At 35.3% G+C, this 15,500-nt stretch overlaps 1 protein-coding gene across 1 annotated transcript in view; it reads left to right on the top strand.

Moving 5' to 3' along the window:
* LOC104079774 (pumilio homolog 2-like) overlaps positions 1-15,214 on the top strand; it is a gene marked incomplete at its 3' end in the record, with an annotated part of 33,589 nt that extends 18,375 nt beyond the window's left edge. The window contains 8 exon segments of the mRNA XM_009581925.1: positions 4,796-4,901; positions 5,193-5,380; positions 6,045-6,217; positions 9,136-9,406; positions 9,692-9,785; positions 11,786-11,911; positions 13,076-13,215; positions 15,016-15,214. Coding sequence (XP_009580220.1) covers positions 4,796-4,901; positions 5,193-5,380; positions 6,045-6,217; positions 9,136-9,406; positions 9,692-9,785; positions 11,786-11,911; positions 13,076-13,215; positions 15,016-15,214 — 1,297 coding nt within the window.
* Positions 15,215-15,500: the final 286 nt, after the last annotated feature.

The following is a 15,500-nucleotide window of genomic DNA, read 5'->3' as shown; positions in this document are numbered from 1 at the left end:
TAGTATCAACAGTGTGATAAGAGTGGATCGGTAAAACTCATATTGGTGTTTGTTCTTTTGCCACCCACAAAGTACTCTGAAAGGTTGAAAGCAGTGAAAGCGAAGGATGGCACAAATGCCTGGGAATTAAATTGAGGTACATATGACTGCTCATACAGATCTTCGTTTTAGGTTATCTCAGATTGAGGGAGATATTTCTGCATGATTATGATTTTGTTTGTTTGTTTTCATGGTACTCTGTGGATCTGTGAAGATGTTTTAAAAAAAAAAAAAAAAGCACAACAACAAAATCCATACACACAAAAAGCCAGAGTTATGGTGCAGTAATACAGCATCAGAAATTGGTACTATATTGTGACCCTGCACTTATTAGGTTATTATGTCTTTCATTTCAGTGGTGTCTTCCAGGTATCTTGAGGTAATGCAGGTTCACATAGCTAGGTTGACTTACTTAGTAATTTCCTTAATGTATTGCACAACAGTAAAGTAGTTCTGGAATAGATTCCATGGCTGTTTTATCCGCCTTTTTGATTATAAGCTTCCAAATTATTAAACGAAATGTCCTCCTAAATACCCTTGTAAGCTAGAATTGGTAGTTGTACGTTCTTACGTGCTGCCCTCTGTCTACTTTGAAAGGTGTGAAAGGGAGGTCATGTCAAGTGATCTGCTTCTAGCCATTGGGAAGTTGTTCTCTTCCTCATGCTTTCTGTCTGGGTACATTTTTCTCTGAACTGAAATTAATTTCTTGTTCATAATTCTAATCCTTCTTGGTCTTTTTTTTCCTGACTGGGAATCAGTACTTGACATTAGGAGGCTGTTAAGTCTTACTTTTCACATTACTACTAAAATCAAGACTGTCTGTGAATTCTCAAGCAAGTATCTCTTCCATGTGCTAATGTAAAGGAATATAGTATGAAATCTTATTTTCATTGTACCATAACACATTTTGGAAATAATACATACTGGAAATCCTTCTGCTAAGCTATCCATCTGAGCTGCATTCAGATGGAGCCTAGTATCAATCAGTATCAGGAATAGGACAGCATAACATGAGCCAGATGTATGGTTTCCTTGATCTGTTTCTGTCTCGCAATTCTTGGTTAGTTTATTCTGTAAAGAAACAGACTGAAGTTTTATTAGCAAGAGAGCTGCTGTATTGCAGGTGTCTTTCTCTAAAAGTCTCCTAAAATTTTAGCTGTTAGATTGATTAAACACGGATGATACTTCTGGCTGCAGCTGCCAAAAGCTATCATGACCCTTAAGGTCGTGATACTATTCTGAAGAAATACTGACACATGGTGCAATTTCTCTTCGCTAGGCATCTGTTGTTTGCTATTTCAGGGTTAAGCATAGTGGGCTTCAGGACTTTTAGTGTGACCTTACACAGGCATACATAAAATTAATTGCCAAACAATATAAAACTACATCTTTTTTTGATAATGTCTGTTCTTATAAAAACTTACAGGGTCAAAGCACACACAAATTTCACGTTTGGGACAATGCATCTGTTTCTGGAGTCAAAACTTCATTCAGGGAAATTGTAGAAGGCTCTGTAGGGATAACTTCTGATCTTAAAAATAAATTAAAAAAAAAAAAAAAATCCCTTAATTCAAGGGCCAGTAATCAAGACTGTGCAGTTACTTATCAGAGAGGTGGTTAAGAGGCAGATTTAGCATAATTGGTTATTATCTATGCATAGAAAAGGGCTTTGTTCATCTGGCAGAGGCATAACAGGGATCAGTGCTGATACTGAAAAAGACACTTTTTAGCAGACTGTTGGAAGAGCTTAGTAAGAAATACAGCAATCTTTTCCATTATTTTGAATTAGGATTAGATGTATCTTTGTAAAGTTTCTTTTTTTATTGGATTAAATGCAGGAAATATTGAGCAAAACGCATATTATCAAAGGGTAAAGCACAATGATTTTAGCTACTTGTATGAAATTGCGATGACTTCTTGATTAAGTCTTTTTCAGTAGAACTAATCAAGTGGGGTTTTTTTCTTGTCTGTTAAAGAGGAACACACTTTTTTGTTTTTCTGAAAAGTACTCTACTCTTTCTTGGTTTTTTTTTGAGTTCCACAGTGAAATAGTTGACAGCTGCTGGGGCTACCCATTTACATGGCAAACTAATAGCTAAAATATCCCTTTAAAAAGAACATAGTGTATGTCATATCCATCATATGTCAAAAATCAGTAAATAATAAATATAAATCACTGGCCCTCTGGGAGATGCAAAATGGTAAACTTTTAAAAATTCCATTTATTTAAATATTTGAAGGACTACTTTGTTGTGGAGAAATTAACAAAAAATTTTTCTGTAAATCTGTTTGATCTTCAATAGGATACAGTTTAAATTTAGCCTCTTGAGCTATAGATGATGCATAATGGTTTGTGTTAAAGATATTCTATACTCTTTGTGTACCAGAGTACATGAGGACCGCAAGCAGTTGAATATATCTGTTTGAAATTTGAGGGTATGTAGTTTTAAAAAAAAACAAAACAAAACAAACAACAAAAAAAACCTCAGAAAACAAAAAACCAACCAAACAAAAAGAAAACCCAAAGCAAACGTAAAGAAAAATCCTAAACAACAACAAAAAACCCCACTACTAACAACAACAAAATCCCCCCAAAATGACCTGTACTTTTGCAGTGAGGATTATTGCTGCTTTCTACCAGTGGACAGTTTTTTTCCTCTGATAGAAATCCTGCAAATGAGTTTTGAAATCAAAACCGGTATTGCAGTGTCTTCTGCTCTAAATTTGCATATTGTTCTTAACATTGTGTTCTCTGAACACCTGTCTGCTAGTGGAATTCACTAATTTCAGGGTAAGCATACTTTAAGGTGATGCTCATTGTTGTTTGACACCCAAGATATTACTTGATGTGTTTCATTCTGACAAGGTTGTGTTAGGTTGTGACACCTTCACTTTTGTATTTCTCATAGCTCTCATCTCAGCTGGGCACATATTTGAACTTGTCTCAGACTGCATTTAAAATAAAACGTGATTCTCTTTCTCAAAACCAAGGTTTCATAGATACCATGAAATGTTTGCTTTCTGTTCTACCACTATTCTACAAAATGAAAAATAAGTAGTATTGGAAGCTTGTTACAATATAAAGTTAAAAAAGGATGAGTAGATTGCATAAGCTGATCTGAAATTTACAATCTTTTGCTTTTAATTGAACCGTAGTTGTAAGATTCCATTAATCTATTTCTCTGTCCCTTAAATTCAGGGTAAACTTAATATCCAAAGTATGTTTGGTTGACACCTGGTAATGATTCTCCCATGCATTGCGAAAGTGGGCATCTCTGTCAGGGCAGGCCATAACAGTATTCACAGTCTTGCAAGCATAATACACTCCTATAGTTTTGTTGAGCTTTGGCAGTTTATCATCCTCCACCCCGAGTCCTTCTGTGCTAATGCATTTATCTAAGGAACCCAGGGCTTTCAGTAGGTTAGCTAGTCAAAATACTTTGTTTCTGGTAAGACCTTTGGGCAGCACAGAAAAACAGCAATCAGCAATCCTTAAGTTATTTCACAGGAGCTCTTGTCACCTCTGTTTTAGTATTAATGTTGTGGCCTGTTAATGGCAATCTTACCCTCTTCTTTAAGCTGTTTTCACGAGCTTTTTCAATGCTGCATTAAGAAATACCTAAAAAAAACACTCTTGTTAGTATTTTCATCAAGGCTCATACTAAGCAGCTGTGAAATTCAGAAGGGTTTTTTAGACTTAAGTAACAGAAGAACTTACTGCTGCTGGAGCTGAAAAGCTCCAGAATATACTTGTTTATTGCAAACAAAGCTTTATCAGATTACATGTTTTTTTCTAAATTCAGAAAATTTAAAATTTTAAATTGAACATTATATTTTGCAAAGTTTGATGGATTACAATGCTGTCTTTAGAGCTCTTCCCTATTTTTTTTTTTGCAAGTTGTTTTCATTGTAGAGTATGTAATATATAGTCTGAGAATACAGTTTTTTGATTATGTATTCAAGAGAAAATGTGATATGCAGCATTTGGCAGTTGTACTGCTACCGATGGGAAAAGTTAAAGGAATAAAGTAAAAGTAATAAAAGTAAAAAGAATGCTGATATTTGAGGGGTTTTTTTTGTGTGGTGCTTCTGTCATGTCGCACTAAGTCTTCTGTCCTCAGACAGTACAACAAGTGATACTGATCTAGCTTGAAACTTTCTGCTTTAGAAGTAGTAATGAAAAAAAATCGTACAGCTAAATGAAATCGTTGGCATGTGGAACTTCAAATTTGAATGTCACAGATTTGTAACCAGCAGATCCCTATGGTCTGAAGGAGCTGACTTGCCACCGTGTGTGTTAGTCGCTTTCTAAAATTTGGAACGTGATGCATTTCTAAGTGAACAGAACTTTACAATGAACTGCTGCTGTTTCTGGTTAGCATGATAATATTAGTTAAAGGCCAAGTTTTTGAGCAAGGCAGTGTTAGTTAAAGTTGCTGAGAGTATTGACTTGGTTTAATGCAGGGATTAATTTGATTAGCTTTTTTCACAGCTGCTTCTATATTCTGTATCTCTCCCTCATAAGAATCTCAGTCTTGTTTGGGTCATTTGAGCAGTTTCTTTATGCAGCATCAGCTTCAGTAACAAAACATAACTTATAAGTGTTTATAATTATTCCTTGGCAATATGTACTTCCTTATGTAAAGCTGACTTTGGTATCTAAAATTAATTACTTGCATATCCTCTTAATAATATTGCTAATTTTTGCCCATTTATAAGCATATTTTAAGTAAAACCATTTTCTCTTTTGGAACAGCTTTTACCTGCCAAAAAGTTTTGGGAACCTGATGATTCAGCAAAAGATGGACAAAAAGGGATATTCCTTGGTGATGAGTGGAGAGAGACTGCATGGGGAACTCCTCGTAAGTGATTGATGTATATGTATTGAAAAATCAGTCATGTTTACTAGAAGTTATTTCGAAGTAAATTAATATTATAAATTTTAATTGTGTATTAAATTTTATTTTCCTTTAATTTTAACTGTGAAAATGTATACTGCACTGGTGGTTGTGCGCCAATAACACTTTTTGAAACTGGGATTTGGAGTTTTTTATTTAATTTAATTTTGGTCTTGTTTAATATTGCCTCTGTAATGAAATGCAAAAACATTACAAGTAATACAATAGTTTTATTTACTTATTTGTTTTTAACAGACCATTCTATGTCCCAACCTATTATGGTACAGAGAAAGCCTGGACAGGGTTTTCATGGAAACAGTGAAGTAAATGCTGTATTGTCTCCACGATCAGAAAGTGGTGGCCTTGGAGTGAGCATGGTAGAATATGTGTTAAGTTCCTCTCCAGCTGATAAATTGGACTCCCGGTTTAGGAAAGGAGCTTTTGTAAGTAACGCAGTGTGTTAAGCTTGCCTAGTTACCTACTATGGTCTTACTGTCTTTTGTTATATTTTCCACTCTATTTGTCTGTTTTCCTTTTTTAACTCTTCTCTGTAGAAGGAAGTGTGTAGTTGCTATCTGTCTGTCTTCCTTGGTCGGAGGGGGCAGAAGAGGGAAGTGGTTTGGGAATCTTGACTAAATAGCTGTCTTAAAAAAGGTAGTTTCCTAACACCTTTAAATAAAGGTAGGAAAAAGATTGCAAATAGCTTAATTTAAAATGTGTGATGGGCTTTATTCTAGATCTTCGTATTCTATGTTTCCATATGGGTTTGTTTTGTACTAGATATTTAAAATATAAATGTACTAGATGTTTAAAACTGCATAAAATAAACTTTATCTAATTCGAAGTGTTACTGCTTTAACAGCACCGCTATAGTTAAGGTTGAGTTAGGTCTTCCATTATAAATCTTGGCATTCCTTTTCACATTTTGGCAGTTATTAATTGCATGTGGTTGAAACTTGATGACCAAGTTACCTACCAAATGCAATTTCATTGAAAACAAACTGTTTGTATTGTTTACGTGCACTGTAGTGTAGAATTAGGTCACCTTGTGGTGCTCCTATTGTGTTCTGTTCAATATTCAGAATCAAACAGATTCTTTTTCCTCAGGGCACTAGAGATGCTGAAACAGATGGACCTGAGAAAGGAGATCAGAAAGGCAAGGCTTCTCCATTTGAGGAGGACAAAAACAGAGATCTTAAACAAGGAGATGATGAGGATGTTACTAAAATAAATGGCAGAGGTTTGCCAAATGGAATGGATGCCGATTGCAAAGATTTTAAGTAAGCTTTTAACTGTTTCTCAAGAAGACGAGCATGTCTCTTAAGGGCATTATTACAGTTCTGGTTTGTGTGTCAGCTTTAAACATTACCCAGCTGCAGACTGATTCTTCCTACCTCATGTCCTCCCTTTCCCACTGTGCCACATGTTTCTTAGGATGTCGTTAATGTGTGTGTCACTTCTCATGAGACAAATCCATCTTAATGTAGTAATTATTCAAAGTAAATGGGTACCTTCAAAATGTGGTGAATTAGAGAGATGAAAACTTTAACCCTTTTAATTTCAAACTAAATTCCTTCCTCTCTCTGCTTCTTTTTAATACTCTCTAACTTTTGCATCTGATTGTTGTTGTAGAGAGTAAGTCCTACAGAATTTTAGTTTTCCTTCTAATTTTGCTAGTGGATACCACAGCCTAACACAATTATTTCCTCACAAAAGTCTTTATAGAAACCATTTATTTGACTAACGAGAAACAATGTATTTCCCTATTCACATAGTTAAATGTCACCTATTCACAGTATGGAATGGTGGTGTGGTTCGGTTGTTTTCTTGGGGGTAAAAAAAATTGGACCGAGCTCGAGCTTTTGAACTGTGAACTCCTCAATGACAGCACAAGCCAGCCTGTTTTTTCCTAATACTAAATTGCATTTTAAATTGGGTATTTTTAAAGGAATAGTCTTTGTTTTTAAATGACTGTGATGCGTTTGTAACTGTCTACAGAAAAATTAACAAGATCAGAAAACTAGAGTGCTGCTTATAAATTTGTATTAATGTGATGAACATGACCAAATAGCTGTGGTTTCATTAGTGCATAACTGAACAAGTATATTAAAATGCATGTTTGAATCCCATACGTAAGTATTTCTACCCTTTAAAAAAATGCATTTACCTGAGGCTAAGGAGGGATTCTTCAAGTCTATTTTTCAAGATGTATTATTGAAAATAATATAACACCAGGCATATTAGAGAGCTCAAATTAGCTCCTTTCGGATGCATGCTGCAATACACACAATAAACAGTTACCTTCAATATTATATGTAGAAAATGCAGAATGAATTTTGTCCTGCTTTTCTTTACCAGTATCTATTTCAATTTTGAAATAGTTGCTTGCAAAGTACCTTTTGTATTATTTAAAGAGAGAAATTATTAAAAGATACACAAGTGCAAAAAAGCATCCAAAGCCAGTAAACCTCTCTCAAAAAAAAAAGGCCACCTAATTTAAATGGGCCATATAAAGTGGTGGTATAAAGCCCTCCAAACAGAGGTTTATAATTGAAGTATTGACACAACTTTAACTATAGCAACAGAACAGCACCAATATAAGGAGCAACCTATATTAGGTAAACATAAGTATTTACAAAGAAACTTTGTCCTGTCCTCCTCCTTGTATTTTTATTGTACTTACAGCTTTTTTAAACTAAAATATGTACTGAAATAACTGCCTTTTTTCCTTTTGTTCTTCACTTTGTTGATACTGTATGTCACTTGGGAAGAATAAGGAATATTAAATGGCTTCAAACTCAAGTTTTGTACATAGAGCAAGAACGTGGTTGCTAGCTAGGATACTTAGATGGTAGCCAGTATGTTATAGATGATCGTCATGAGGTTGGTTGTTACATTAAAAAAAAACTAGTGTAATTGCTTTATCTTTGAAGTGTTTTGTCCAAAGTAGTAGATCATACAGTATGGTTGAATAAACTCACTAAAAGACTGCTTTCTAGCTAACGTGGCCTGACACAGAAGCTGAGGTACCACTTTGAATTAAGGTACTCTATGTCTAACCAAACATAGGGTTGGGAATCTGTTTAGGATGTGAATGTTGCCAGGTGTTTGCCTGTAGGTGTTTATAGGTGCACAGAGATTCCTCTGTAGTCAGTGGTGTAGCCAATACAGCTGGTGGAGATGAGAGAACAATTCAGCTTTTACCCTAAAGTAAATACCCAGTGACCAGTCAGTTGGGTTGCTGTCTAGGCTTTGTCAATGGTATTGACTAGATTTTCATCCCCTCTGATGGGAATTTAAACACTAGTGCACCTAAAGATGTGTAAATGTAGCTATCTACATCTTAATTGCCACTAGCCCTTTATATTTGGAAACTGAACTTGCAGGGGTTTGGCATAGTAAACGATTTCCAGCTCCGTATCTGTGTCTTACTGTCAACAGAAGTCACACCTATGTTTTGCTCCATCCTAAAGATTTTCTTCTGGAACAACAGGCTATATTTATTCTTGGGGCAACTGAGATGGAATCAATGGGATTATATTAGGAACACTTTTTTTCCCCCAACCAATCATCTGGTGTAGTGTAGTCTATTAAGTGAGTTGTGTAGGAAATGAAGTGTTTTAGTCAAATGTAAATGAGGCAGTTATTAGTCCATTTCACTTAAGGTAAAAAATTTATTTTTTGCTTTTGAGATGTCAAAGATACTTGCTATATTGTATGTTTGTCTTTTCCTGTTGAAAAGCTATTGAAGTTTTATTGTTTCTTTCTCTCCTTTGGCATGAGATGCACTTGGCCATTTCCTTTTTTTTTTTTTTTTTTAATTTCTCTTCAGTACATTTTCTGATAATTCCTGTCACTTCCAAAATGCAATAAAGAGCCATCCCAAAAGTTACAGGTGACTAGAGTTCACTCCATTTCACTCAAACAGCCTCAAAGATTAGTTTGTTTTTCTCACACTGATTTGAAGAGCTGTATAGTCTTAAAGTTTAAAAAAATAATAAAATTATGCTTTGAAATGAAATGTGTCCTTTATCTTAAGCCATCAATGCATGCTGGTTAAAATTGTTAAAATCAGTCTGTCACTCCCCTTTGTAAAGTTTCTTAGTTCAGAGATCCTTTTAAAATAGAAATGCTGTAGTCTGTCCATGGACAGCTTTATTTAAGACTGAAGAGTCTATCTTGAATTTATTCTAAACAGTCGTACCCCTGGAAGTCGACAAGCCTCCCCAACAGAAGTAGCTGAACGCTTGGGCCCTAATCCCAGCACCACAGAAGGATTAGGTCCACTTCCCAATCCTACAGCCCACAAGCCTCTGGTAGAAGAATTTTCAAATCCAGAAAATCAGAATCTAGATGCCATGGAACAAGTTGGTCTTGATTCTCTGCAGTTTGACTATCCTGGCAATCAGGTACAAATGGACTCTTCAGGAGCTACTGTAGGACTTTTTGACTACAATTCTCAGCAGCAGGTTAGTACAGGACTTGAAAACGTGCCAAATTGGTCCTTTAAGTTGTGCATTATCCTCTTTGATAATCATTTAAGCCTATAATGCATGTAATTTTGTTTTGTCTGTGACTTAGTCAAAGGCAAATAAATGTACATTTAATCTAGAAGAATATAGCTGCATAATTTTCTAGTTTAGTAACTTACTAGCGTAGAAGCTCGGTTTAAAATCTTTTTTTGTAAGTAAATCCCAGTATATTATAGCCCTGACTTTTGAAAACTGAAATGCATCTTTTTTCTTTTCCAATAGCTTTTCCAGAGGACTAATGCTCTGACTGTTCAACAGTTAACAGCAGCCCAGCAGCAGCAGTACGCACTGGCTGCAGCTCAGCAGCCACACATAGGTGAGGTTTTTGTGGAGTACAGCAGGCATCCCTGGCAAAAGTGGGTGTGTTGCATTGGTATAATCCTTTCAGTTTTACCCACAGTATTCTAATTCAGATAGATACTGATCAGTTGGCCCATTTTAGTGGTTGTCCTGAAAACTGCTCAGAATGACTGCGTAAGACTGTCCTGTCCTTAGAGAAAGTTCTCCGTTGCGTAAATTTTTGCCTACTTTGAACTGTTGTATACAAAGAAATAAAAATTATTTTTGTTTGTGTAGCGCAGCAAGTGAGAGAAAAAGTAAAAAAGCTGTTCTGCTATAAGTAGTGATAGAAACACTAACTTTATCTACTAAAATAACAAAAATACGTAATTCTGTTATTCTGTTGCGGTTTAGTATTTGATAATCCAGTTAAAAACCATTGTATATAGGATTTTGAAATCAAACTTCTGTGTTGATTAATTTATTCTTCCTTGTTAATGGCATGTTTTAAACAGATAGCTCTTTATTCTTGCGGGTATCTTTCTTTGTGATGGAATTAATTCTTTAGTAAGCATTTTTTTCTGTCCTTTTGAAGTAATTCACTGAATTAATTAAATGCATAAAGTTCTTAGTGTGCTGGCAACTCAACAAGGAGGCTATATTTCAGTGACAGCAGTTTTATCTGCCACTGTGGGGAAGCTACGTGTTTGGGATGAGGGAGGGTGGAATGCACATGGAAGCAATTCCTTATTTAGGGAAGGAACTCCTCAAATTCTGACACTGTAGGGCAGATTTAAAGATTCCTGCCTTTCCCACTCTCGACCACTAGGCTGTTGAGGTGTGTGCACCTATCTGCTTCCTCTGCGAGGGAAAAAGAGTTCTCAGGATGAGAAGGGCAGGCAGAAATAGGAAGCAGCATCTCCAAAGGGATGTGTCCATGTTCTCCTGCAATATGGTGACAGTTAAGTTTTCCCACCGGCTTGTTTAGCTGGATTGTGAGGTCTGTTCAGACAGGGATCAGCAGCCTATAGCTGGGGTTTAAAAGTGGCAGCTCTTTCATGTTATGTAGCTGACTAATACAGTCTTAGAGCTGGGAGCATGGCAGATTGAGATGTTTGTGTGAGTCCACAAGTCGTGTCTTCTGCCTGTCTCTCTTAAACTGCAGAGAGGCCTCTGCTTTGTATAAAGTGCTGACTGAGCAGTCAGCTGTATCTTGGCCCTTTGAAATGCAGCATCTTCTGATATGCATGTTAATAGAAACTTAGCAAGAAGCCTCCTATTTGGAAGGAGAAGCATAGTTTGTGCTGTGCTTGCTGGACTGGTTGATGCTTTGGTGTTGGAGAAAGTACATGAACCTGACTGACGGGAGAAACTCTGGGTAGGGGTGCTTTGTTTGATGGCTCTATGAGTTTCTTCAGTTGTCTCCTTGCATTACAATTCTTGTATCAAATTTAGATTCTTGAAAGTAAGATTAGCATCTCATAACTGGCTGTTTAAAAGCCAGATATCTCATTTAAACTATCTGGTTAGATTTTTTTTTTTTCCTATTGTCAGTGGGAAGAGATTTGTATCTTTAGCAGGTGATTCATTCTATCTGGCTGATTCACTTAGATGATTGTCTGATACAGATTTAGTTGTAAGACTAGTGTAACTTTTACATAGTTAAAGTATGATATATGATTGTCTGATACAGATTTAGTTGTAAGACTAGCGTAACTTTTACATAGTTAAAGTTGGGCAAGGTAAATTCCACTTTGAATAATCCCTTCTATACAAAGGTGGGTAGATACATATGAGATAAATTTCCTTGGAGTCTGTAGATCCAGCGAAACAAAGCTGTTAGGCCTTGGGATTAGTAAGAAAGAACTGGTGAGAAGAGGTAGAAGTGTTGATTTCTGTAATTCTGTACCTGCTCTTAGAAACTTCCAAAGTACAAGCAGTTCTGATTTTAAGATATACTTTGTGATTTGATTAGTTTGAATATGATGATGCTTGCTAAGTATGTTAGCTATAATTAAACTCTGTTTATTACTGTAGCAGGCGTATTCTCAGCAGGCTTGGCTCCAGCTGCTTTTGTGCCAAACCCATACATTATCAGTGCTGCTCCTCCAGGTACTGACCCATACACTGCAGCTGGATTAGCTGCAGCAGCTACCCTAGCAGGTAACTGAACACTTTCTAGTGTCTGTCTTGGTAATTTTACTGAATGAAATTGGAAAGAAGCTGAAATCCATCCTGTTTATTCTCTGTAAATACATTTCTAGGAAGGAGGGACTTGTAGGAAAATGAATACTGCAGTTTTGAAAATTTTCACTAAAATGTAAAGGGATTCAGTTTCTGTTATATATGGATTCTGAGTATTTCTTTCCACTGGACTTTTATATGCCACAATTAGGTTTCTTCTGTTCTAGAAGTGTTTATCCTTAATATGGTTTCATCTGACATTAGTAGTATGTATTATTTTCAAAAGATGAGACAGCTAGCCTTTCCTTGTATGTTTTTACTTGGTGCATAATTTTCTAATTCCAGGTTTTCTCATGCCCATTTCCAGTGGACATGAGAATAAAGATGATCTCCAGCATCCTAAAAGGCCCAGACAACAGATAAACCCCAAGCCCAGGAAAATCTCTTAAAAAGTTAACAGATATTGCTGTGAAACAACACTAATGAGTATTTAAGCCCCAGCTAGTGCTTAGACCTGAGCATAACATTTTGAAAAAAGAACCTGTATCTCCAGTTGGTGGTTTCACAGGAAAGGCAGTAGAAAGAACTGAAATATATGTATACATAATGCATTATCTGTGCAATACAATGATAGAGAGCTCATTCTTCTACAGGTTCTTTATCAATAGACTGTAGAGGTAACTGTGCCCACTCTGAAGAGTGCGATGTAGTAGACAGGGGAGGCAAAGGCAATAGTTGTGTTTATAAGCAAAGGAGGAATAATAGATTATCAGTCTCAGTATATCACTATCAGGAGGATGAATTTGGTTAATTCTGTGAATTTCTGAAATGATCTTTTTTCCAACCATGGAAACTGATTTTGAGAGTTCTTTGGTATACAAGCTTTGATTACTTTGTTTTTTGTCACCTGTGTCTCACAAGGTATTTATTTTTTCATAGAGAACGTATGGTTTGATGTGAATCCTTTAAATTAACTCATTTGTGTTCATGTATCATTTTGACTAATACGGGAATTAATTTCTTTTTAATACTGATTTCTGTTTTGACATTTAGAAGATAGATCAATGCGAGATGCTACAAACAATATAAACAATTATTGTAACTAGCTGCAATAGATGGAATAATCATGTTCTCCGGTTTTAGGTCCTGCTGTGGTTCCGCCTCAGTATTATGGTGTTCCATGGGGGGTGTATCCAGCCAATTTATTTCAGCAGCAAGCTGCAGCAGCAAATACCACAGCAAATCAGCAAGCAGCTTCACAGGCACAACAGGGACAGCAACCGGTATGTTCTTCATAAAAAGGAGATGTGCATTTAAAGCCTTACCTTAACATTTTCAGTATATAAGGATCAGCTTCTAGAAAATTTTACATAATTCAGATGTTGTGTTGTATCAAATAATAAATGACTATTAAAAACTCTCTATTTCCTTACATTACTGATTATCATTGTCTTTAAAAATTCATTTACTGCATACTAAATATTTGGCTTATTTTGCAGTCCCAATTTTTAAAATAAAAAATATTAAAAATAGTTCCTTTAATCTAGGTTACTGTGCTGTTATGTTTGTCTAGATAATGCTGCCTGGACAGTTATTAAAAAATGAATGTAAGGTTAAAAACTAATCTAGAGAGCTAAAATAAGGGGATGAAAAAAGAGATGTTTTAGTAATTTTAGGACGATATTTTTTCTTTTAAGCTTGGGAAAAAAATGATCTCTGTTTTTATTAATTAGCTTTATTTAATTTATTTTTTAAAATTTATTTAATTATTTTATTAATTTTTCTTTGTCCCTTTAAAAAGTAGGGAAATAAAGGTGTTATAAGTAGTTCTGTTGCTTCATGGGGAAGAAGGATTGCCCTGCATTTTTTTCTGTGACAGAATAACTGTATTACAATTACAACATCACCATGTGCATATGTTATTTTTGCTTTGATAAATCAAGAGTAAGCAATTTTTGTAAGAACTTGTTGAAATTTCTATTTCTTTAAGTAACTTTTAAAAAATGCTAATTTTCTATTGTTACTCTAGATGCATTTTTAAAACCATTGTATGATCTTTCAGACAAATGACCTTTTTTCACAAAGGAAAAACATAAATCTTATAATGATCTTACACTTGAATGAATGTAATTTTTTTTTTTTTTTTTTGCTAGCAATACGGTTAATTTCAATGCCATTCTTATAAATTTAACATAAGAAGTGACTTTGAGTTATCATGAAGTTCCAGAGTAGCTTCATCACTGTTTTAATATTCAGGTGGCTCTTTCCTCCTACTGATCGTGGTTATAAGTGAACTGCATTGATAACTGAATGTATCACTGAAACACTGAATTTCCAGCGTTTTTTTGCTTTCTTTATAAAATTAATATCCAATTTATGCAAATCACATGTAAGATATTTTGTGGGGGTATATTGTAAATTGTATTTCCGTCTTATTTTGGACCTGGAAAAGATTATTTTAACCAAGAGGAATAGAGTAGTTGCAAGAATTTAGATTGCTTTTCAGTCAGATTCCCAGAGATATGCTGTCAGAACATAATAAAATAAGCCTGTGTTGCATGGTGATGGAGTGTTATGTGAATTCTTAAAACTTAGTGGGTGCATTTTTTACAGCACTGTTAGCAGTGTAGTGGTCATTATTTAGACGAGTTACTACAAGCTCTGAAGTATTCAGACTTACATCATTCAATTGCCTGAAAATAATGTAAACAAATGCAATTATCAGGGAAGGACAGGTGTTCAGTTAATAAATAATGCAGATCATAAATGTATCGCTCTTAGAGATTTTTTTTCCTTACTTTATACTCATTACCATTGATGGAACATATTATAAGTTCTGCTGTCCAGAGCAGGGCAGATATTTTATTGTCACGTTTGTCAGCAAAATAGTTAATGCTTTTTATTACTTGTATGTATATATTCTTGAAACCAATAAGGTAGAGTATTGCCAAAATGAAATTCAGAGCTAAGTGGCATCAAATATGCAAAGCAACTGTTCTAGATCTTTTTTAGACCTTTTTTAGCATATAATGGGCTTGCTTTCTTATCTTTTAAGGAAAGGGTGTTGTATTGGTCTTTTCCAGGTTCTGCGTGCTGGAGCAACTCAGCGCCCACTGACTCCCAGTCAGGGTCAGCAAGGGCAGCAGGCAGAGTCACTTGCAGCAGCTGCAGCAGCAAATCCAGCTTTGGCTTTTGGTCAGGGTCTTGCTACAGGCATGCCAGGTATGTATGTTATCAGTGGATTAAGAGAATCACTGAAAGTTAAAATATTGGTGTTATTAGGTACCAGATTAACTATCAAAGTCCTGCTATGTTTATGATAAGCTGCTTAGAATTGAGTTTTATATAGTTTTACGTTGTTCAGTTGAATTAAAATACTGGCATGGGATTCTTAGAATGCAAGAAATTCCTCTAGCATTTTTGATTTGGAGCATTTTCTCTGTATTCGTTGTTACAAGTGTATGCACAAGAAGTATCGTAGATTTTGCAGGATAATTTCATATATAATGAAGTAACCACATGCTGTCTTAAAAGGTCATGAGTTGTCTGAATGGTTACTCTGATGCAA

The sequence above is a fragment of the Fulmarus glacialis genome, unplaced genomic scaffold (genome assembly GCF_000690835.1).
Source record: "Fulmarus glacialis isolate BGI_N327 unplaced genomic scaffold, ASM69083v1 scaffold10817, whole genome shotgun sequence".
Taxonomy (NCBI): domain Eukaryota; kingdom Metazoa; phylum Chordata; class Aves; order Procellariiformes; family Procellariidae; genus Fulmarus; species Fulmarus glacialis.
This window is presented reverse-complemented; position numbering and strand designations above follow the sequence as displayed.